Source organism: Pogona vitticeps, chromosome 2, assembly GCF_051106095.1.
Source record: "Pogona vitticeps strain Pit_001003342236 chromosome 2, PviZW2.1, whole genome shotgun sequence".
Lineage (NCBI taxonomy): Eukaryota > Metazoa > Chordata > Lepidosauria > Squamata > Agamidae > Pogona > Pogona vitticeps.
Window position 1 is genome coordinate 210,741,007 of NC_135784.1, and position 21,870 is coordinate 210,762,876.

Here is a 21,870-nt window from a genome sequence, read left to right on the forward strand (position 1 = left end):
TGGAAGAGGTGGGACCAGAGGAAGGAAGGAAAGAAGGATGGGCTGTGGGATGCAATGTGAATTGCATCACATTGAGTGTGGATACTGAACTCCTAAATGAATCTGCAGCTCCTGTGTGATTGTTAACTGCAATCTCAGATGTAATACAGGCTGAAAATCAGATCTCAGCAAAGTGTGATTTGCAGCCTCCGCCTGTGTTAACACAACCTTTGGAATACAGTCCTAAACATGGAGCTCAGTATGGCTGTGTGCCTTTTCCTATTTGGCTTCTCATAATCACTTAACCTTTGTCCTCTCATAACAGCTTCTGCTGTTGGAGAGTTGCAATAAATTAGTGTGAAGAAAAAAGCAAATTAGCTGGTTATGGGTTAGGATCTGCTTTAAAATTACCTCAGGTTTGATTCAAACTAAGTTTGTTGAACCATTAGTGGGATAGATTAGTCATGGCTTTATTGAGTTCCCACTGAAGTCAGTGGGGCTGAAATTGAGCCAAGTAAGTGTTTTTTTCTTGGTACTTGAACAGGTTGTCCCTACTTCTGTAAACACATGACCTAATAAGTCTGTCTTGTGGGGTTTTTTTTCTTTCTTTTCAGACCATACAGTAAGCTTCAAATGAAGGAAGGGGACAAAGTGATTGGATCCCAAGTTTCCAAGTAAGATCTTCCTTGCTTTTTTGTTCTCCCACACACCCTACCTTTCTTTCATGACCATCAGTGTGCTCCTCAGTGGATTGACCAAAATAAATGCTAGATTTCCCAGTCCCACATGGAGATGCTAGGGGTTGGGCCTGAGACTGAGTGAATGCAAAGCATGGGGTCTCCTGCTGAGCTATAGCCAGCTGCTCCGTTGACCCTCCCAATACAAGCTAAATCCTTTGTTGCAACCATAGGAACATCCTTTCAGCCTGTGGTTTGTGTGGTGGAAGAATCTCCTGCAGCATTTTAATACACAGCAGAAACTGCTTACCCTGTTTGTTGGTACATATTTAAGAATCCCTTTACCTTTTCTTTACGTTGTATAGAGTACCTTTGTTGGCTTATGTGTGTCTTGCTTTTTTCCTGTTTTTGCAGGGTTCTGGAAAGCAAGAACTCTGCATTCCCAGTTGGGGCATTTGTTGTCTCTCATGCAGGCTGGACCACTCATTACATTTCTAATGGCCAAGGCTTATCCCTAATGCCTCCTAATTGGCCCAATCACCTTTCCAGATCCCTGGCCCTTGGGACAGTTGGCATGCCTGGGTGAGTGAGCATCAGTGTGTTACAGAGGCTAATTATATGTGTGTCTTCCAGAGTATTATAATGTACCATTCCCAAAAGAAAAATGAATTAATTACAAGTAACTTAGTATTTGTAACTAGTAATTCTCAGGCTCTGGTAGCTTCCACTCCTCAGTGGACTTAGGTGTGCTAGGAACACAGTTTGAGTAAGAACTCTTTAATAACTGTTTTTGTTCCCTCAGGATACTCTAGTACTATATAGAATCATGATATGACACTATTTCGCAATATTTTGTCAGAGAAAAATGGCAAATGCCAGAATATTTATCCATTTCACCATTCTTCTAAAATTTCAGAAATAACTCGTACAAAATTGTAAGCCGCCCAGAGACCTCTGGGTAGAGTGGGCGGCATATAAATTAAAAAAAAATATGTGGGGAAGGTTAATCTCAAGCCCAGGTTTAGAATTAACCAAGAATTCTTCTCTTCTGCTTTTGTTGTTCTGGTGTTGCAACGAAATAAATAAATAAATAGCGGTACTTTGTGAGACAATGAATACTGGGAGGTCCTCATTTTCAGACTTTGCAGTAGAGATGGATGTCCCCTCTGGTCCCTCAGCATTAATTCATTAGGAAGTAGGAGCTTTAAATTTGGATTTTGGAGGCATAATTTCTAGTGAATTAGGGCAGGGAGTCACTGTGCTGTAGGTCTTGCGGAGAGTCCAGGTAGCTCTAGATTTACCATAGTTGCCCACCTGGAGCCAGCACTATCCATGGAATGGTCTGGTGCCCTTGGGATGTTTTGAGCCCCAGTTCTTCATAATCTCCCCCATTGCTAGCCAGGCTAGTTGGGGTTATTTGGTTCAAAACAGCACGAAGTTGACTTTATCATCTAAAGTTTAGCCTGTGGTGGATGGGAAATTTACTACCTTGCTCTGTCTCATGAAATCAGTTCTCTGTTTTGTTTTGCTTTGTTTTTTTGAGATTACAAAATGCTTGTTAACCTCCGAAGCTTCGATTGCAGTCTTTAACCCTCTCCTAGCATGATTGCAGAAGGTTTCTGCCAATTGTTCTCCTTCTTTTAGAGGAAAGAGAGCCATGTCTCATACAGTGTGCAAGCCTAGTCCAAAACCTTTTGCTCTCTGAGACGAAAAAGAAATTTGGCTGAGTGAAAGTGTAGAGTACTCACATCCTGCTGGGTTTTTGACACATAAGGCAAGACGTTGCCCCATCACTGGCATTAAAGGTACTACCGTAACAAGGAAGTCAATACCAAGTACCTTCCTTTTCATAATGGCCAAAGGCTGTTGCTTACACTACTCCACCCTGCAAGTTGGTAGGGCCAGCCCAGCTGATATGCCATTCAGGCACTAAGGGTTCATGGCTAGAGACGAAAACTCCACATTTTCAGTGACTCCAAACCCTCAGTATAAGATATCTGAGATGATGGCATGCCAGTGCTGGAGAACTGATAGTTGGCTAGAAGGGGTATTTTGGCTAGTGCAAGGTCTTTGTGTGAAGGGAAGAAAGTTGTGTATTGACGTTTTCTTTTCTGTACAGCCCCCAAAAGATACAAGAGCCCAGTCCTGTTCTTGTGGCCACAGTGGTCGATGAGGCCTTCTGCCTCTTGGGGGCCTTTTTGATCTTGTCATTTGGTCATGTACAGTATTTATATTAAACATTTCTGTTCCTCAAAAGATTTATTTGATGAGCACATGGTTTCCTCCCCCCCCCCCACAGGATTACGGCTTACTTCGGTCTGTCTGAGATTTGCCAGCCAAAACCCGGAGAGGTCATCATAGTAAATGCTGCAGCTGGTGCCGTGGGCACTGTCGTAGGGCAGCTCGGTAAACTAAAGGTAGGTGGTTGTCAAAGCCTGCCTGGCGATTGCATAGTTCAGGCCAAGGAACTGGTTGGCCTTCCAGATAACTCAGATACGAGTTGTTGTTTTCTTTTCTCTTTTCATTCCATAGGGTTGCAAAGTAGTTGGCTGTGCAGGGACTGATGAGAAAGTGGCCTTCCTCAAAGACCTGGGCTTTGACGAAGCCTTTAACTATAAGAAGGTGGGCTCCCTGGCAGAGGCCCTGAAGAAGGCTTCCCCTGAAGGCTATGACTGCTATTTCGATCATGTAAGTTCATGCTACAGATGCAACGCTTTGCTTGTTTTGCCCATGCAGGTGATGGTAAAGAATTGCAGCATCCTTTTTCTTGTTGGTATGGGTAGTGAAGAATTTGCTGAGGCTTTGGCTATAGTTGTTGCAGTGATAAGAATGGTATTTTACACAAAAACTGCTCATTTTTGCACAGAATTGTCTGATTTTTACAAAATTCAGTCTTATGGCTTTTCCAGATTATACAGACTGTCCCAAATTAGCATGACACCCTATCGTGATTCATTTAAGAATTTGAAGCACCACAAGTTTCAGTGGTTCCCAACCTTGAGTCCTGTGCTGGCCAGGATATTTGGAAGTTGTAGTCCAAGAACATTGGGGGACTGGAGGTTGGGAACCCCTGCCCTACATGGATGGTTGACTTCTTTCCTAGCAGTCATCCCTCCTTCTGTGCTTGTTGTGTCCATGTGTTTAGTTTCTCTTAAGGAAACAGCCTGGATCTGTGAGTTCTTTCCATTCCTGCTACAGACTGAGTGCAATTCTGTGCCAGGCTCGAGGTGGGAAGGAAAGTTTCAGTGGTTAAACCGCTGTACTGCAGCCAAAACTGTGCTCACGACCTGGGGTTCAATCCCAGGTAGCCGGCTCAAGGTTGACTCAGCCTTCTATCCTTCCGTGGTCAGTAAAATGAGAACCCAGCTCATGGGGGTGGGGGATGTGTAGCCTGAATAATTAACTTGTAGACTGCCCAGAGAGTGCTTGAAGCGCTGTGGGGCGGTAGGTATATAAGCAGCACACTTTGCATCAGTGCTATAGATTAGCAAGGATTTCTGACTCCCATTTGCTGAAGAGGGATTTAAATAGGGAGTCTGCAAGGAAGGGAGGGAAATATCCTCACACTGTAAGAGCAGGGTTTGTTTGTTTGGATCAGAGAATTCCCTGACTCCTTGAACTCCTAACTGAGAACAAAATTAACTCTAATTTTGCCTTGAACAGATTTCTAAAAGGAAGAACGGATTGTTTACATCTGAGTGAGCTTGCTTACAGGAAAAAAAAATACGTACAAAACAGTTTTTGTGCAAATTGCTCCAGCTTGGTGGGGAAAAAAGCTCTTGTTGTCTCCCCTTGCATCGGAGGCGAGAAATCTTGTGATAGTTGGGATATTTGTCAACACAGCTTGTCGGGACCATAAAAGACGCATTGGCAAGATTTCTGCACATCTCTATTCAACAGCAACAGCAAAATGACTGCCTACGTTATATTGTTGACTAACCAAGAATAACTAATTAGAAATGGATTTTTACCTAGAAGGAGTAGGAACACTGCAATTTAAAACTAATTGCTGAGTTCAGAATTCTTTAATAATAGGATATTTAATTATTGGATTTGACTTTTGCTAGTGGATTTCACAGTTCTTTTGCTAGTGGATTTCACAGTGCTTGGAGAAGAGCAGCTAGTTTCTCCCCTTTCCATCATCTCTTTTTCGATATGGAGAGCAGTGTATCAGAAGAGAAGAGGTTCCACCTCACATGTAGGCTCTCTGTACAAGGAAGAATACTAATTTTCCAGGGATCTTGCATAGTGAGCCAGCAAGTGTATAGGACCCTTCTTGTCGGACGCTTCACTCTCTACATAGAAAAAAAATGTTAAAAAGAGAAGCTTATTTAAATGTTTTGCTAAGAATCAAGCAAGTCACACTTGAATAGGGCTTAAATCATACCCATTTCCACACCTATACCTGAATTAACCCTACTGTTTTGATTTTGCAAGAGGAAGTTGCAGAGAACTTGTATCTTAAAAATCCTGACTAAGAGAAACTCATCATCAGAAAACATTTCAGTTTTCAAACTTCTGTTACCATTTCTTGAATCATATACAGTAACTTAAATAATGACTTGGACACCTGGAACACTGATACATGCAACAAAGAACTTATAACATCTGTTCACTGCCTACCCAAATCCACAATTTTCTCTGACTTATAAGGGAAATGAATTGAAAGCAGAAGAAACTAAGAAAAGAGTAGACATTTGAATAATGTCCTTAACTCTAAGACAGGCATGAATTGCCAAGGCTGCTTTCGTGGCCTCCCCCCCCTCCCCATTTCCCCACCAGAAAAATGCAAAGGCTTCCTTCTGGTCCCTCTGGGAGCAGGGGTGCACCTTTCCAATACATTATAATGGACTTCCAACCACCTATAGGTTTATTTATTTATTTATTTTTGTGTTCTGTGTGGCCTCCTGGAGGATCCTAGGGCAGAAAATGGGTCTGGCAAATTTGCCCAAGGCTACTTTAAAAGGTAATTAGAAAACATTACACCACAACAAGAACATCGTTCCCATCCACTGGCTGAAATTCCGTTGCTTTGCTGTGCATGTAGACAGCAAACAGTGTAACTTCCAACATCTTCTAGCTCAGTGGTCGCCAACCTTGGGTCTCCAGATGTTCTTGAACTACAACTCCCAGAAGCCTTCACCACCACCTCTGCTGGCCAGGATTTCTGGGAGTTGAAGTCCAAGAACATCTGGAGGCCCAAGGTTGGGGACCACTGTTCTAGCTGACAATCAAGAAACTGCAGCTAGGATTCTTGACTGTGCATCAAGCAAGCAGGACCTTGGGGAGTCATTAATTGCTAGCTGGACAGCCCTGAAAGTTATGCCATTTGCCTTCCACTGTGTAACCAAGCAACAGTATTCAAGCCACCATATTATTTTTGAAATGTGACCATTATACCTTTTGTTGGCTGCACCTGGTGCTCGGTTATTAGGGCAACCATCCCCATCACTACCACACCCTGGCTCTGGGGACCTTCAGGCCCAGCCATGATTGGCATAAGTGGCTGAGAAGCAGGTCACACTGTACAGAGGCAGCCATGTGGCTGTGACTAGAAGAAAGAGGCCAGTGGTGGCAACCTCTGGTAGTGGCAAATGGATGGCAGCTCTGCCCCTGTCCCCACCATTCTGTTACCTGGGGCAACCACCTCACTGTGGTTAATGGCCAACCCAGCCCTGGTCAATGTGTAGGCAAAACAAGAAGTTTCAACTACACATAAGAAAGGTCAATAAATGATTAGGAGCAGACTCCGATTACATTAAAAGCAGTTCTGCCCCAATTGTTGTGCAGTTGGGGCTGTTATGGAAATAGACCAAAAACACCCTTGAGGAGGGGCAGAGTTGCTGTCAAAATACAATCCATTCCTGCAACAAATTTAATTTTAAGAATTTTCAGGGGATCTGGGTCGTGCCTTTGAATTAAACATGACCAAAGTATTTAATTCTGTTTTTACAAAAGTGAAAGCTATGCAACCAAAAGAAGGAAAAGGGGGCGGCAGGAGGGAGGGGGAAGGAAATCTTGAACTTCAGACTAAACACTAGCAGGGGCAGGAAATGCTAAAGCCAAGTCTGAACTCTGAACTGTTTTCATTCTTAGAACTTAGAATAAATGCCACATTAAGCTTAAACTCAGGATCTCTAAATGCACTAAGGCCTGCTCCTTGTTCTTTTACTAGACCAGGTGCTTTGAACCACAATCCCAAAGCAAGGCCATCAAGGGCAAACCCATCTTGTGCACCTCTGTTAAAAGAGAGGCTTTCTCAAATTCAGGAAAAGCTTTTACTTGTCTTTTCCTGTCCCCGTTGATTTGTTTTATTTGTGCTGTCAAAGAACCCAGTTTGAAAAGGTTAAGCAGAAAGTCTCGGCCTTCCCATTGTTTGGCTTTGGGAGCTGCATTCTTAAGAGGGGCCTGGCAGTGATGATTGAGTAAACTTGGAGCCCAAGCTCCATTCCTCCACTCCTGTTCTCTTCAAAGCTCTCATCTGCATCTTCCGTCTGTGTATCTTGCAAGCTGTTTGTTCCCTTCATAGTGAAGACCCCCTTCCACATACATAGAAATATGGACTTAGAAGCATAATGCTGGGGAATGTGGAATTCTCTATGTGTTGTTGGACTCCCAAGTTCCATCAGCCCCAGCCAGCTTGGTCAATCTTGAAAGATGATGGGGCTAGTGATTAAACACTACCTCAAGGCCACAGGTTCCCTTGTCTTGTTTTAAGATAACCTGCCAGAAGAACCAGGCTGAGTGAGGCACTTTCATTGGTGCTGCCCAGTGCCACAGTGTCTACTTTGCAGAGCAGATGCTGTGATCTATTGTTTTTTTCTCACTTGGGGAGCATAACCTCTCCTCTTCCCCCTGCCATTACATTACATTACATTACATTACATTTATTTATTTATTTATTTATTTATTTATTTATTTATTTATTTATTTATTTATTTATTTATTTATTTATTTATTTATTTATATTTGATTTATATCTTGCCCATCTGGTCTGGTCGACCACTCTGGATGGCTTCCAATAAAAGAATATACAATAGACCATAAAAATTTAACAAACAGACTGTGACACATGCAATAATAAAACAAAACAAAAAAATAAATGAAGGAGAAAGAAGAAGTTAAGTATTGACAGGAGGGAAGGCCTGAACGTACAACCATGTCTTTAGTTGGCTCTTAAAGGTGCCCAGCGACGGGGCCGCATGAATCGCTGGAGGAAAGTTATTCCAGAGGCGAGGAGCCACCGCCGAGAAGGCCCGATTTCGTGTCCTTTCCTTCCGGGCCTCCCTCGGCGTTAGACTCCTCAGCCTCACCTCCTGGCTCGTGCGGGTGATCCGAGTAGATCCCCCCTCCCTCTTTCAACTGTACCTCTGAAATAATGGTTGCATTTCCTTTCTCCCTAGCAAGTATAAAGTCTAACCCAAACATCTCTTCTCAGCCCCCATGGAAGCATTCCAGTTCTTTGCCTCTTTAGGAGATACTGTAGGAGTAAAGCCTTCGGAGAGGCTAAAAGTAGGGAATAGAGGGCAAGTGTGGGGAGAACCTCAGAAACCCATCTCCAGACATGTCACCAGGCCAGAGGAACATTTTATTCTAGATCTAACGGTGGTACTACCAGGGTAGTATCAAGAAAGAAAGAAGAACACGGAGGGAAGAGAAAGAGGTCAGTTCCTCCCTTGCTTCCAGTCTACTAACACGATCCTAGTGGCAGGTCTTTGGATAGGCCCATTCATCTGCCTTCAGAACTGGTGCTATCCACATTTCTTAGGATTGCTCCACTAGGATAACCATCATATACCAACTTAGGAAGAGCCCACCCAGCTGAACCCAATGAGACCTACTTAAGAAGAGACATTGTAGGCTTGTGCTCTGAACTTGTCATATGTTCAGCAGAAGGGTTTTGTCTGTGATCAAACCAAAATAGGATATAAACTATACTGGAAATACTAGTGGTGGTGGCCGATCAGCTTCAGGTGTTCCTGGATGAAACAGATGCCCTGGATCCATTCCAGTCGGGCTTCAGGCCGCACCATGGAACAGAAGCGGCATTGGTCGCCCTGTGTGATGATCTGTTGAGGGAGGCCGACAGGGGCAAAGTGTCTCTGCTGGTTCTCCTCGACATCTCAGCGGCATTCGATACCATTGACCATGGTATCCTCCTGGGGAGGCTCACCGAGTTGGGAATAGGTGGTCGGGCAATTGCCTGGCTCTGTTCCTTCTTGGAGGACCGTCCCCAGAGAGTACAGCTTGGGGAGAATGTCTCGGCCCCGTGGAGCCTCAATTGTGGGGTCCCACAGGGGTCGATCATCTCCCCAATGCTGTTTAACATGTACATGAGGCCGCTGGGGGGGTCATCAGGGGGTGTGGAGCTCTGTGCCATCAGTATGCGGATGACACGCAGCTCTACATCTCCTTTTCTCCAACCACAGGAGATGCCGTTCTGTCCCTTCAGCGTTGCCTGGAGGCCGTACGGGAATGGATGCAGGAGAACGGGCTGAGGCTGAACCCGGACAAGACGGAGGTACTGAGGGATTTGGGTAACTCCCTCACTTTTGGGGGTGTGACTCTGCCCGCCAGGGATGGGGTCCGCAGCTTGGGGATCCATCTGGACCCGGCGCTTACTACGGAAACCCAAGTGGCGTCCGTGGTCTGTACCGCATTTTTCCATCTCAGGCGGATAGCCCAGCTGCGACCCTACCTTGATGTGGGGGCTCTCACTACTTTGGTACATGCGCTTGTAATCTCAAGATTAGACCACTGCAATGCACTCTACGTGGGGCTACCTTTGAGGCTGCTGTGGAAATTACAGGTGGTGCAAAATGCTGTGGCCAGATTACTTAGTGGAGTGAGAAGATACCAACATATCTCGCCCACTCTGGCCGCATTGCATTGGCTGCCCATCCGTTTCTGCATCGACTTCAAAGTGTTGATGCTTACATACAAAGCCCTAAATGGTTTAGGACCTCAATACTTGGTGGAACGCCTTCTCCCACCAAGATCTACCTGTGTCACTCGTGCGAGCCAGGAGGTTAGGCTGAGGAGCCTGACGCCGAGAGAGGCTAGAAAGGAAAAGACCAGAAATCGGGCCTTCTCAGCGGTGGTTCCTCGCCTTTGGAATAACTTACCTCCTGAGATTCGTGCGGCTCCCTCGCTGGGCATTTTTAAGAAACAATTAAAAACACTGATGTATAGGCAGGCCTTCCCAACAGAAAACCCCTGATGATCTTTTCTTCTTATACTTTCTTTGTTCTCTATCTTTGCTAACCTGTAATGTTTTTAAAATTTTTATTGCTGGGCTGACTGTAAGCCGCCTAGAGTGGTCTAGTATGACCAGATAGGCGGGATAGAAATAAAATAAATAAATAAAAATAAATAAATAAAATAGTCTCTTGTCCTAGCTCATTTCTTAGTCCCACTTTTGATTGCAGCTCCTGTGTGAAAAAAGAGGGGCCGAGACATGCCTGATCTGAAAACAATGTGGAATATATCCTTGTGGTGTAAAGCATTCTCACTTAGCCAAAAAGCCAAAGAATGCTTTCACCAAATGAACAGGCCGTTGAGAAATATTTTATGAATGTTTTTGTAGAAGTGCACAGGCATTCAACACAGCTGGAGTTCACACAAATGAAGCAAAATAGGCTTAGTTTATCGATAGTGGTTTTAAGATGTAGAATTTGTCAAGTGTGCAAGTACTGTATAAGGAAAGGCATTATTTCCAATAGTTGTCTAAATAACCGCAAAGTAGACTAACTGCCGGATGAATCATTAGGAAAATGAAGGGGTTAAAATAAAATGTACTTGTTTAAATCCTGTTGCATAGCTAAAATTGCATAAATTGAAGTTATGTGATTTTGTGCCAAGGTGGAAAGCATATTCAACAAGCCACTCTGCAGAGGCAGTTGTGTAGCTAATTGCCCAAAATTGTGCATTGAAGCACACAATGCAGAGTGCTTGGGCGTAACTCCCTGCAGACTTCTGCTGGGTTAACTTTACAAGTGCAACAGCATTTCAGCCAATGTATTGATTCATAAAGATGTGCATAAATCTATCAAGGTTTCCTTTTTGGATATAGACATCCTACATCAAGTTGAGGAAACTGGTTCTTTTGGTATTGCAGGAGAAATTGGGTAAGACACAAGGCTAATCAGCTGGATGCGACATCGATCCACAAAAGTACCTCAGCTCTTTCTGGAGCAAGGCAGTGTGGGGGGGTCTGTAGCCCAGAAGCCTGATGTAGCCTATGGAGTCTCTCTGTCCTGCTCATAAACTCCCTTCCCCTCCCGAATCTGCTGCACTGTGCAGTAATTCAGCTTCCTTTAAAATAATTTTTTAAAAAGAAGTTTCCATTGGTGTCAATAGAAATTTTGAAAGCCTTAAAAAGCCTTTGCTTTGTTTCACCAGGATGCTTCGGTGGTTCCCAAAGTTGGGTCCCCAGATGTTCTGGGACTGCAACTCCCAGAAATATGGGCCAGCACAGCCAGTGGTGAAGGCTCCTGGGGGTTTTAGTCCAAGGACGTCTGGAGACCCAAGGTTGGCAATGGGAGGGAAGTCGCAATTGTGGTGCTTTCCATATTTTGTAACACACAATGCACGAAGCTGTGTTGCAATTAAGTCTGTTGGGAAGAAAAGGAGCCTGTGTCGTTTTCCAAGCCACGTGTGTTTTTGCGTGTCCCATATGATTGTTTCCCATTAACCTTGCCTTGTCTTTGGCCACACAGGTGGGAGGCGAGTTCTCCAGTATTGTTATGGAACAAATGAATAAATTTGGGAGAATTGCTGTGTGTGGTGCCATCTCATTGTACAACGACACAGTGCCTCAAAAAGGTATAGGTTTCTCCCCCTTCTTTTGTCTGCTATGTGATTACATTTGTAAGGCGGGAAAATGAATAAGACTATAAAGCTGCTAGAACGGCTCCTCCACCATTCACCAAGCTGTCCATCACTGGGAGAATTGGTGGGGCTGTTTGGAGGGCGAGATGGGTGAAATTTGGGGACAGGAGACAACAGCAAAGCAGCATACTTCCTGCCATCTACCTTAAAACACCCAAACAACCCACCTCTTCTAGAGTGGTTTTCCAAAATGAGGTAGCATTGATGGTTGTTGTGGGTTTTTCGGGCTCTTTGGCCGTGTTCTGAAGGTTGTTCTTCCTGATGTTTTGCCAGTCTCTGTGGCCAGCATCTTCAGAGGACTGGAGTAGGAACTCTGTCCATGCTCTGTTGCTGTTTGTTGGATAGTTCAGTATTTATAGCTGTGGGAACAGCTTTTTGTCTTTTTTCAGGAGATAGGGTGATCAGCATGTTTTTGTTTTGATGGGGGGGGGCGAGAGATTATCTGTCATTGCACAAAAAAGACCAGCTAAGGACACCCATCAGTCACAGGGACAGTCGCCATCAGATCCCAGCCGTGAAAGCCTTTGAGAATACATTGATGTCGCATTGCTGAAGTAGAAGGTTCTGGTTTTTTTTGTGACAGGATTCTCTCTTCTCTTTTTTAAATATGGCTGTCAGCCTCAGCTATGTACAAAGGATGGTCAGGAAGGCAAAAGAAAGGAACCAGGTAGCAGGGCCGTTGGCAAGTCTTTGGGTCTGAGTCCCGAGCCTACGTTTTTCTCGTACCAAGTAGTAGCAAGTCTGTGTCTTTGTTGCTGAATCCCAAGCCCTAAGTCAGGTTCCCTGTTAAAAGCAAGCTTTTTTTCTCCCCAGAAAAAAAGGGAGGAGGGGTCAGTGGGTTCCGAGTCATTGGGAGAAAGAAAGAGCCCGGCAGCTGGATTCCCCATCCCTGCCAGGTAGCTGAGGTCAGCTCCCTCTTCCTCCCCAGCTTCCCCCCCCCCCCGGTCCCAATTTTGATTTTTGAAGCAAGGAGTCTGCTACTTACTCATCTGAATGTAGTTATCCCATAATTCCCTTTCTCAAAAGGGAGGCTTTAATTAATTGATATTTTCATCATCATTATTTTTTTTTACTGTGCATTAAACTGCATGAAAGACCTGGTCCATTTTTTCCTTCCTGCTTTGTGCCTGCTGTGGTGCCGCTTAGAGCTATTTAAGCACACGTTCCTGGGGTTTCTGTCCATACTAACCCGTCTCTCTTTCCTCTTAAGAGATCAACGTTTCTTTAACAAATAGGGGAAGACTCTTTCAAAAATCTTGCAGAAAACCTTAAAATTTAAAATGATCTTATTTGCTAGATGCTTTTGCCTTTGCTTTAGAGTAGCACTTAACTGAATGTCTCTGATGGCAGCAAGGCATCTGTTGCCGATCCACCTCAGTTTTCAAAATCTGTAAATAATCTGCTATTTTTTTTTGTTTTTTGCTGGATTTTTGTGGGGTTTTTTGTTTGTTTAGTTTGTTTGTTTTTTTCTTCAAATAGAACAGCAGTAAATTCAAAGCTTCTCAGCAGAGAAACCGTTTCACCTTAAATTGTGCCACTGGATAAAGTGAAACAAATTAGCAACAAAAACAAGAAAGCAATTCCTGGTGGTGGTTCAAACACACACACACATGAACAACCCGGTTTTTGTTGCACTTTGTGACTACTGATACCAGTTTGAGCCCCATAGTGCTCAAAGCTCTTGTCTGGGCAGTTTACAATTTTAATTATGAATCTTGAAAGGGTGGACGGTTGAATCAACCTTGAGTTCAGGTACCTGAGCCTGGGATCGAACTCAGCTCCTGAGCAGAGTCTTCAGTGCAGTACTGCACTCCATCTGGAACATTTGTTGTATAAAGTGCAGGAAATGCTCTGTCTGGGCAAGCCAGGTAACAGGTGCAAGAGGCTTTTCTTAAAGAACCAGAATTCACTGACTGCAACATGGTAAGAAGGCATAGCAACATTTTTGATCATGTGTGGTTTATTTTAGCCAGTGAAGTCACTAGAGGCCAGTAAAGAGTCAGAAGATGATTGCCTCCTCTGTGCAAACCATTCTAGCCTTCCAGGTTCTCCCATTCACTGGTTGAAACAGGATACAGCAGATCAGACCCAAAAAACCTTTTCTTTCCCTCGGGCTGCATTAGTCGGTGACTAGATGGTCAAATACTGCAGGGTTTGCTCTGCTTATAAAATAGGTAAATCACAAGTACTTTTTTAATAACCACATGATGGCTGGTTCGAATTGGTCCAGCCTTCTTTGCTCCCGAAGTGGGCTTTTTACTCCACCTCTGGGAGGGGCTTCTACTTTTTCCGAATGGAATAATTTGAACAGGCTTTCTCCCTCACCCCCATGTAGTTAGTTGTGATACGTTCTTGTAAAGATGGGGTGTGTGTCTGTAGGTGGTGTTTTGGTGACATAGGCAGTTGGGGCATGATGTTCAGGTTTGAGGAGGACACGCAAAAGCAAAGCACTATGATTTTAATGTGGGTGATTGGGTGCTTGTCTTGTCAGATCATGTGGAAAGGCCCTTTTGTTGTGAAGCAAAAGCTTAGTTTTTTTAACTACTTAATTTACAAGTCTGAAAGAGTCCTTAAAATTGACTCCCCATTCCCAGCCATTACTCTTTCCTCTTACTTTCAAGTAATGCATGCAGGAATTACATCACCCCTCCTTACATATGCTTTTAAACTATTGGCGTGATACTGTGACCAGAAATGAGGTAATTCCTGCGTATGTTACTTGAAAGTAAGGGAAAAGAGTAACATCTGGGAATGGGAATGCAGTGATGCCTGTCATGGAATAATGTTGATGTGTGAATTATGTATTTTGCAAAATTACTGATAAAACTGTTGGTGCTCTGTACTCTTTGTTAAATAAATTTCCATCTTAATTTCTATAACATTTTTTTAGAAATGTAGTAGTGTAAAGCTTTAAATAAGAAAGTGGCTTCACAGCGAACCAAAGAATCATGAAAGGCAGGACCAGAGGATCAAAGGAAAGAAAGAGCCTGTGATATGGAATGCGATTCATATTGCATCCGGTATGAACTGTGAACTCCTGAATCAGTCTGAAGCCCCTGTGAGCATTGATTGTGATTTCAAATGTAACAGAAGCTGCAAATCAAATCTCAGCAGGTTTCTAGTGTAGCCACACCTTAGTGACACACATAGGCATTTCTGAACTGCTGCCTCATCGTTATTTAATACTCCCTGTATTCTCTGAGGTGAATGGAGCTGTTAGTGCAGCTGGTTTGCTGTTCTTTTTGCATAGCAGGTCCTTAATTTTGTTTGTCTGAGTCTGAGGGTAAAGTTATTGTAAAAACTGATTAGTGTTTACTCCTGTGAAATAAGGTGATGTCATGGAGTGAATGTTAGGCAATTAGAGCTATGTTAACTGAGGGGAACATTCTCTGATCATATAGTTTGGATAGGATTTCCAGAGTCTCAGATTGGCCTATTTCACAGGATTGTTGTGAGGATAAAAAGCAGACAGAGCCAAACTTCTTGTTGTTTTTAAGACTGATGGTGCTGAGCCCCTGAAATTATGGTGGGAAGAAATTTGAATCATTAGGAATTGCTGTACCACAGTATAGCTTCTATGAGATCTGTGATCTTTGCCTTAATGAGAAGTCCTGAAGTTGTTGTCCAAGAATTCAGTGACCAGTCTGTCTGGGGAATTCTGGGGAGCAGTTACCCCCAAACAGAAATGATTCCAGGGAAAGGTGGCCCAAAGCCCACCTTTCTCTTATAGTCATAATTTCTATGGAGTGTGGCAGAGTAGGGATTTGAACCCAGTTCCTCAAGGCCAAGGCCCACACCCTGGCTGCTAGATTTTCCTCTTCCCCACACACTTTCAATTACAGTCTTAACCTAACCACTAGTTTAGCTGTTCTTGCATTTACTTTGTGGAGTATTCTAAGGTGATCTAGCTGTTGAGTCAGTATGGAGACTGTAAAGAAAGGACGTCAAATTAATTATTTGGAAGTGGCAGGTGCAAAGCACATGACATTTTGAGTCCTGAAGCCCTGCAGTCAATTTTGTGAAGGTTAAATAGAGGTGTGATGGCTTGGGCGCATTATTTGCTGTACCCTAACACATCAGGGCTGCTCCATAGGGCTTACCTCTCTGTAGGCTGATATAGAAATACATTCAAATTTGTGTAACTAGGGTTTAAATGTCTTTTCTCCCATGCATTTAAAGATGGCGTGCGCAGGTGAACTGCTCGTAGTATTAACAAAAATGCAGGAAAATGAAAAGTGCCGGACAGCTTTTTAGTGAGAAATGCCCTGCACCAAAACTAGTCCTTGACCTCTCACAGCAGGCCCCCCCTCCTCCCCCTGCTTCCCTTTTGCCCACAGCCCTCTTGACTGATCTGGGGAGTGGAGTGAAGTTGCCCTGCCATTTCTACTAGTGAGTAGCAGGATAGCATTCTTACTCAGGATCCCAGGGAGGAGTAGCGGAGAGGAATTAGAGGCTCCAGATACAAAACTGGCCTTGTATCACTGACCCTCATCCTTTCACTCCCCATCTACAGGACCTTATGTTCAGCTGCCCGTCCTCTTTAAAGAACTGCGCATGGAAGGCTTCTTAAGCCCACGCTGGGAACCCAGGAAAGAGGAAGGGCTGGCCGCCTTGTTGAAGCTGGTTGCTGAGGTAAGCTGGATGACTGGGTCGATAGGCAGAGGCGAGAGAGGTGTTCGCTCACAAATAGACACATGCAAAATGCTTGAGCCAGTTTTCTCCTGGGAAGCAAGAGGGTGAGATTGTATCAAAGACAGTGTAGGAAGCCTCATTACATTTGGTTTAGTTTCGATGTTAGCTTGGGGCTTGGAAGCACGGGAGAGCCACTGCTTGAGGTTTTTTTTTTACCATTAGTAACTATATCCCAGCCATGCCCAAGAAGCCAGGTGAATGACAGAAGTCTCTTCAAATGTACATTAATGACCTTGCTGTCCACAGCTCCCACACTTATGACCTATATCCTGCTTTTGGGTTGTTTCAGTTACACCTTCCACCATAGTGTAATCTGACATACATACAAAATATTTTGGTTGGAAAATTGGTTTGCTCTAGTTTGAAAAGTGTATCTAACCTTGCCAGAAGAGAAAGTTAGGCCAGTATTTTAAGCTACCTGATATGCACTCTTCAAGAGCAGCTAAGGAGTGGGCTCCACGCTGCTCTGCATACTGAACAGCCATCGCTTCTTAAAAAAAAATTAAATGGCTCTATAGACTTAAGGGGATTAATCCCAGTCCCACCATAAATGTGGTGCTGCTACCTGCACAGCCGCCTTTTACTTCACCAGTAACATGCTGTATTTAAAAGAAGGCTGTGTGCATCTAAGAAATGGAGTGGACTGGAACTGGAATTGGGAGACATACTTTTAAAAATAAAAGTTACAATTCAAAGGGCCAGAAAATTAGTTAATAGTTGCAAGTTTTAAAAGGTAACCTTTGTTAATTTGTTTATTATTCAGAAGTAATTCAAAGTTGCTTTTTATTACTTTACAAAAACATCAGAAAGCTACAAGTTGCTAAACAATTTATTATTTAAATAAATTTATTAATTTATATAAACAGACAGACAGACAGACAGACAGACAGACAGACAGACAGACAGACAGACAGATAGATAGATAGATAGATAGATAGATAGATAGATAGATAGATAGATAGATAGATAGATAGATGATAGAGTGAAGTACAGAAAGCTTTGGGCCACACACTGCAAAACTATACAGACAAATATAAAAGCAACTGCTACTTTTACACTGTCTAAGGGATTGAGTTCTCTTTCATCCCATTGCAGTAATGTAATTTAATTATTCATTATTGCAGAAAGAAAGAAATCATAAAGCACTAATTATAGCTAATTATTTCCAAGCTCTGGTTGGGAACTATTTGTGTGTTATAACAGCCCAAATCTTTTAGCTACAAAGTAGTGTGAACTGATCACATTTGAATAGATTTTCTGAGACATAAAACACTGGCTGAAATTGTGTTCCATAAATTACACATCGTAAAGCTGATGATAGAGGGACGTGGTGGCGCTGTGGGCTAAACCGCAGAAGCCTGTGCTGCAGGGTCAGAAGATCAAGCAGTCGTAAGATCGAATCCACGTGATGGAGTGAGCACCCATCACTTGTCCCAGCTTCTGCCAACCTACCGGTTCGAAAGCATGCAAATGCAAGTAGATCAATAGGGACCACCTCGGTGGGAAGGTAACAGCGTTCGTGTCTAAGTCGCACTGGCCATGTGACCACGGAAGATTGTCTTCGGACAAAACGCTGGCTCTATGGCTAGGAAACGGGGATGAGCACCGCCCCTTGGAGTCGAACATGACTGGACAAAAATTGTCAAGGGGAACCTCTACCTTTACCTTAAGGCTGATGATGTCATCAGCTAAGGTGATTTTTCAAAAACAACAATTTAATGGAATCCTCTTCATCATGGGGAAGCCACTGAGATCCATGGAGAGGCTTTAATTTTCATACATCACCACCACTACAGTCATCCCCAGAAGCAATGATTTTTGGAAATAACACACACACACCCATTCTGCAGTCCTTGATGGTTTCCTCACAGCAAAGGCAAGTCTTGACTGTAAGCAAGAGAACTGCAAATTTTTATTTCTAAAAACTGCTGTATAAGATGACATCAGCTGCCTTTGCAGCATAGCTGCGTAATTGGGATTTCAGCTGCAGAATAGATTGGGCACTATGAATATGTTCTGTATTAGCAGCAATATTTGTCCTTGACTTTTTGAAGACAGGTCTTTTACGTGCTTGCTCAATGATTTCTTCAGCCTGTTGTTCTTGCATCTTAGGGGAAATAAAAAATGACCACATCTTTTAAAAGCTCTTCCATCCCTTTTAAACAAAAACAGGGAAAACTTAAGTGTCCTGAACACGTCACTAAAGGATTTGAAAACATGCCAGCTGCGTTCATTGGAGTGCTCAGAGGAGAAAACACCGGGAAAGCAGTAGTGAAAGCTTAAGAGGTTCCCTCCTTCAAGAAATGCTGCACAATAACAGCACCCTTTCTAATTGAAGACTGTTTGTTTGTCAGGAACTCATTCATAAATGTACAGCAGCTTAACTTTTTAAGCTAAAGCCTGAGCTCAACTTGATTTTGGAAAAAGTATAAGGAGAACAAGAGAGTCACATGAACTACAAGGGCCAAACTATATGTCATGGAAGCAGAGACATGGGTAACTACCACATAGTCACTAGTGTATCTCATCTGCAGAAGAGAGGTATGCAGACAAAAAATTAGATTTTTCTCCTCCCCCACAGCCTCGCTCACCCCCCCAGCAGCCCCTTACTCACTTCCTACATCCAAGTCCATTTTTCCAAGAGAAAAACAGCTTTCTTTGGGGGGGTTTAAAATGGCGATGCTCAAAATTCCATCTTTCAAATTTATACTTCATGTTGCAAGATAAATATTGGGCCTCCCCCCTCCATTCATTCTTAATAGCTTATGCTTACTAAAATATTTTGAAATGTACACTTTGTTATGACTGACATACCACAGATCCTATTGAGAAATGTAAACATTTTTCAAGACTAAAATCATTCTGGTTTTATAAACAGTATACAATGATACGCCTCATTTATCTATGTACACCATTAACATGTTGCTTTTAAAAGGCCAGTGGAAGTCAGTTTATTATCTCAAAATTGCAGCTGTGTTACTCTGTGCAAGAATTTCAACAAGACACAGAACAAAAGCAAAAAAAGTAAGTTTTGACACCTTCAGGACTGACAGCTGTATTTTAATGTAAGCTTTCATGGAACATCACCCCCCCTTCTTCAGATGAGCTAGAATACAGAGACAACATGGTAAAATATCCTTGCAAGGCTCTAAGATGAAAGGGCAATGGTGTTTGGTTTTATTTCACACCTAGTAATGATTTGTGACTAGTTTGGTATTAGTTCTTTTGAAGCCTGGTTCTGTACAAGAACATGTGGTAATGTAGAGGATGATAGACTTTACCTTTGACCCTAATAGATGGGTCTGGTTAGTTGAGAAGAAAAAAATAACAGTAGATACCAACATCTTACCTTTGATAATGGCTCAAGAAACCTTGGCTAATATCTAATCTATTGAGATATGTATCCAGCATGTGCATATATATTTTATCTCAGCTGTTTCCCTCTGGATTTTTGTTCTGTAATTTTCTTCACTAAAATAGCAACTTTCCTATCTTGTGAGCAGTGTCCTGGTAGACAGGTTTCTGTGCACTGTGATTTCTGATGTCAGTTAATTGTTTTGGTTAGAGATTGTCCTGTTTGTCCTATGTAGAGTACAGAATGGCATTGTTGGCAAATACAGAAAAATATTTTATATATTTTAAAAATGAAAATAAAGCATAGGTTTAAAATCTGCTTGACAGTGTATCTTTCCATTTCCTCATAAATTCCAGTCAACATAACTATGTTTTTAACTGAGTGTTCAGTGCCCAGGATATAACTGCCACAACATTGGCACACAGTTGTAGTTTTTCTCTTGTTCTACAATCTGTTTTTCCTTCAGCTTGTGTGTTTGAGGTTTCGAGAGACAGGGAGGGAAAACAGATCACAGTTTAATAAAGGAAGTTCAAAGTATGCTTAGTGTTTGCTTTCTTCCTAAAGATCTTATCATACGTCTACCTGTCCAACAAGATTCCTCGTTCAGAGGATCAAACTCAAGTAAATTCAGTATCTTCAGTGAACCACACAGTAGAAACCATGTGACACACAGGACAGGATGCAGCTCAGTAGGAAAGAACAAGCTTTGTATGCAGAGGGCCCTCCCCCCAACTTAGCTTGTCCAGGCAGGAAAGACCCGTTTGCTGCTGGCGAGCTGCTGTTGTTTAGTCATTTAGTCGTGTTTGACTCTTCATGACGCCATTGACCAGATTATGTACTGTTACTGAATAAGGCAACCCAACTGAGGAACTAGTGGTTGGTAAGAATTCTGTTTTTTCATAGATAAGAATTTATTGACAGTCATGTTGTAGATGGAAAGTATTCAAGATTTTAAAATGTCAGATGTGATTGATATTGGAACTGTCAGCTTTGTCCATTCCAGGCTTAGGATTTGAATGTAAAATATGTACAAATCTGGTTATATTCCTCTATCTTAATGTTGACTAAGGCTTGCCACTTTTTTTTCTGACGGACTCCTTAAATGTATCATTTATGTAGCAGGCACATACTTTATGGTCCTCTTCATAAGGGGAACAACTGTAAGTACAGTGGTGCCTCGCTTAACGAGCGCACCGTATAATGATGAAATCGCATAGCGATCCGTTTTTTCGGATCGCTAATGCGATTGCTCAACGTTTTTCCAATAGGGGAAAATTCGCTTTGCGAAGACCGGTAAGCGTTTCGCTTACCAATCTTCGCAAAACGAACCCTGACGATCAGCTGTTAGGTGGCCAAAATGGCCGCCGGAAGCCTGGAAATGGCCCAAAATGGCCGCGCGCAGCGTTTTTGCGCCCTCGATAAGCGAGGCGAGGGCGCGAAAATGGCTGCCGCCCATCCTGAAGCATCGCTGAACGGTGAGTATTTGGCCCATTTGGAATGCATTAAACCATGTTTAATGCGTTCCAATGGAAATCCCTGCCCCGTTCAACGATGCTTCAGCATAGTGAAGGTTAATCCGGAACGGATTAACCTCGCTATGCAAGGCACCACTGTATTAAATTTGTCAGGTACAAATGAAGACATTTCTTTACAGTTTCTTTTGGGATAAAAGGAGCTTGAGGTTGAAAGAATTTGAATTAAAGAAAAAAAAAAGCAACACTTTCCCCAATCCCTAGGATGAGAAAGAACAGATATTGCCTAGTCAAGTGGTTACAAGAGTTAAGGTTCCTCACCAGTGTCTGGAATTAAATAAATATCTCAAAGCTACAAATATACTACCAGAATTTCAAGATCCAATGCAGAAGAGATTAAGTTGTAGTCTCCATTTTTCAGGCTGAAGGGAGGCAAATGTGTTTTTCTGTGCAATTTATGAGAAAGGGCTTATTAATAGCTTGAGACCTACATCAGGCATACAGACAAAACAAGAGACAGGAAATATAAAATGGTGTGTTTCCAACCTTCTGAGGCTCATTTAAAGAGTATGAACAAAAGCTTTAATTGCTGCAGCCCTGGACAGCTCATAAAATGACCCAGGTAGCTATGACTCGTCAACCTTTTTGGGTTGGCCTGCAGCCTGTCCATTGAGAATTTGACAGGAACAAATAAAGTTGCCTCTCTGGTCATGCTCAGTCTATCCCTCCGTAGGCAAACAGCGTATTTTCCAAGACTGTGGGTCTCAGCTTTGGGTCCACCAAAGTGTTAGAATCCTTGAAAACT

At 42.9% G+C, this 21,870-nt stretch overlaps 1 protein-coding gene across 2 annotated transcripts in view; it reads left to right on the forward strand.

Moving 5' to 3' along the window:
* The window catches only part of PTGR1 (prostaglandin reductase 1), a 35,070-nt gene extending 15,159 nt beyond the window's left edge, over nt 1-19,911 (forward strand). For both annotated transcript variants that reach the window (XM_020791101.3, XM_020791102.3), the window contains 7 exons: nt 594-653; nt 1,071-1,238; nt 2,956-3,073; nt 3,189-3,344; nt 11,375-11,480; nt 16,060-16,178; nt 18,411-19,911. In XM_020791101.3, coding sequence (XP_020646760.3) covers nt 594-653; nt 1,071-1,238; nt 2,956-3,073; nt 3,189-3,344; nt 11,375-11,480; nt 16,060-16,178; nt 18,411-18,521 — 838 coding nt within the window. In that variant the 3' untranslated portion in view covers nt 18,522-19,911. The remainder of the gene's footprint in view (nt 1-593; nt 654-1,070; nt 1,239-2,955; nt 3,074-3,188; nt 3,345-11,374; nt 11,481-16,059; nt 16,179-18,410) is intronic.
* Nucleotides 19,912-21,870: the final 1,959 nt, after the last annotated feature.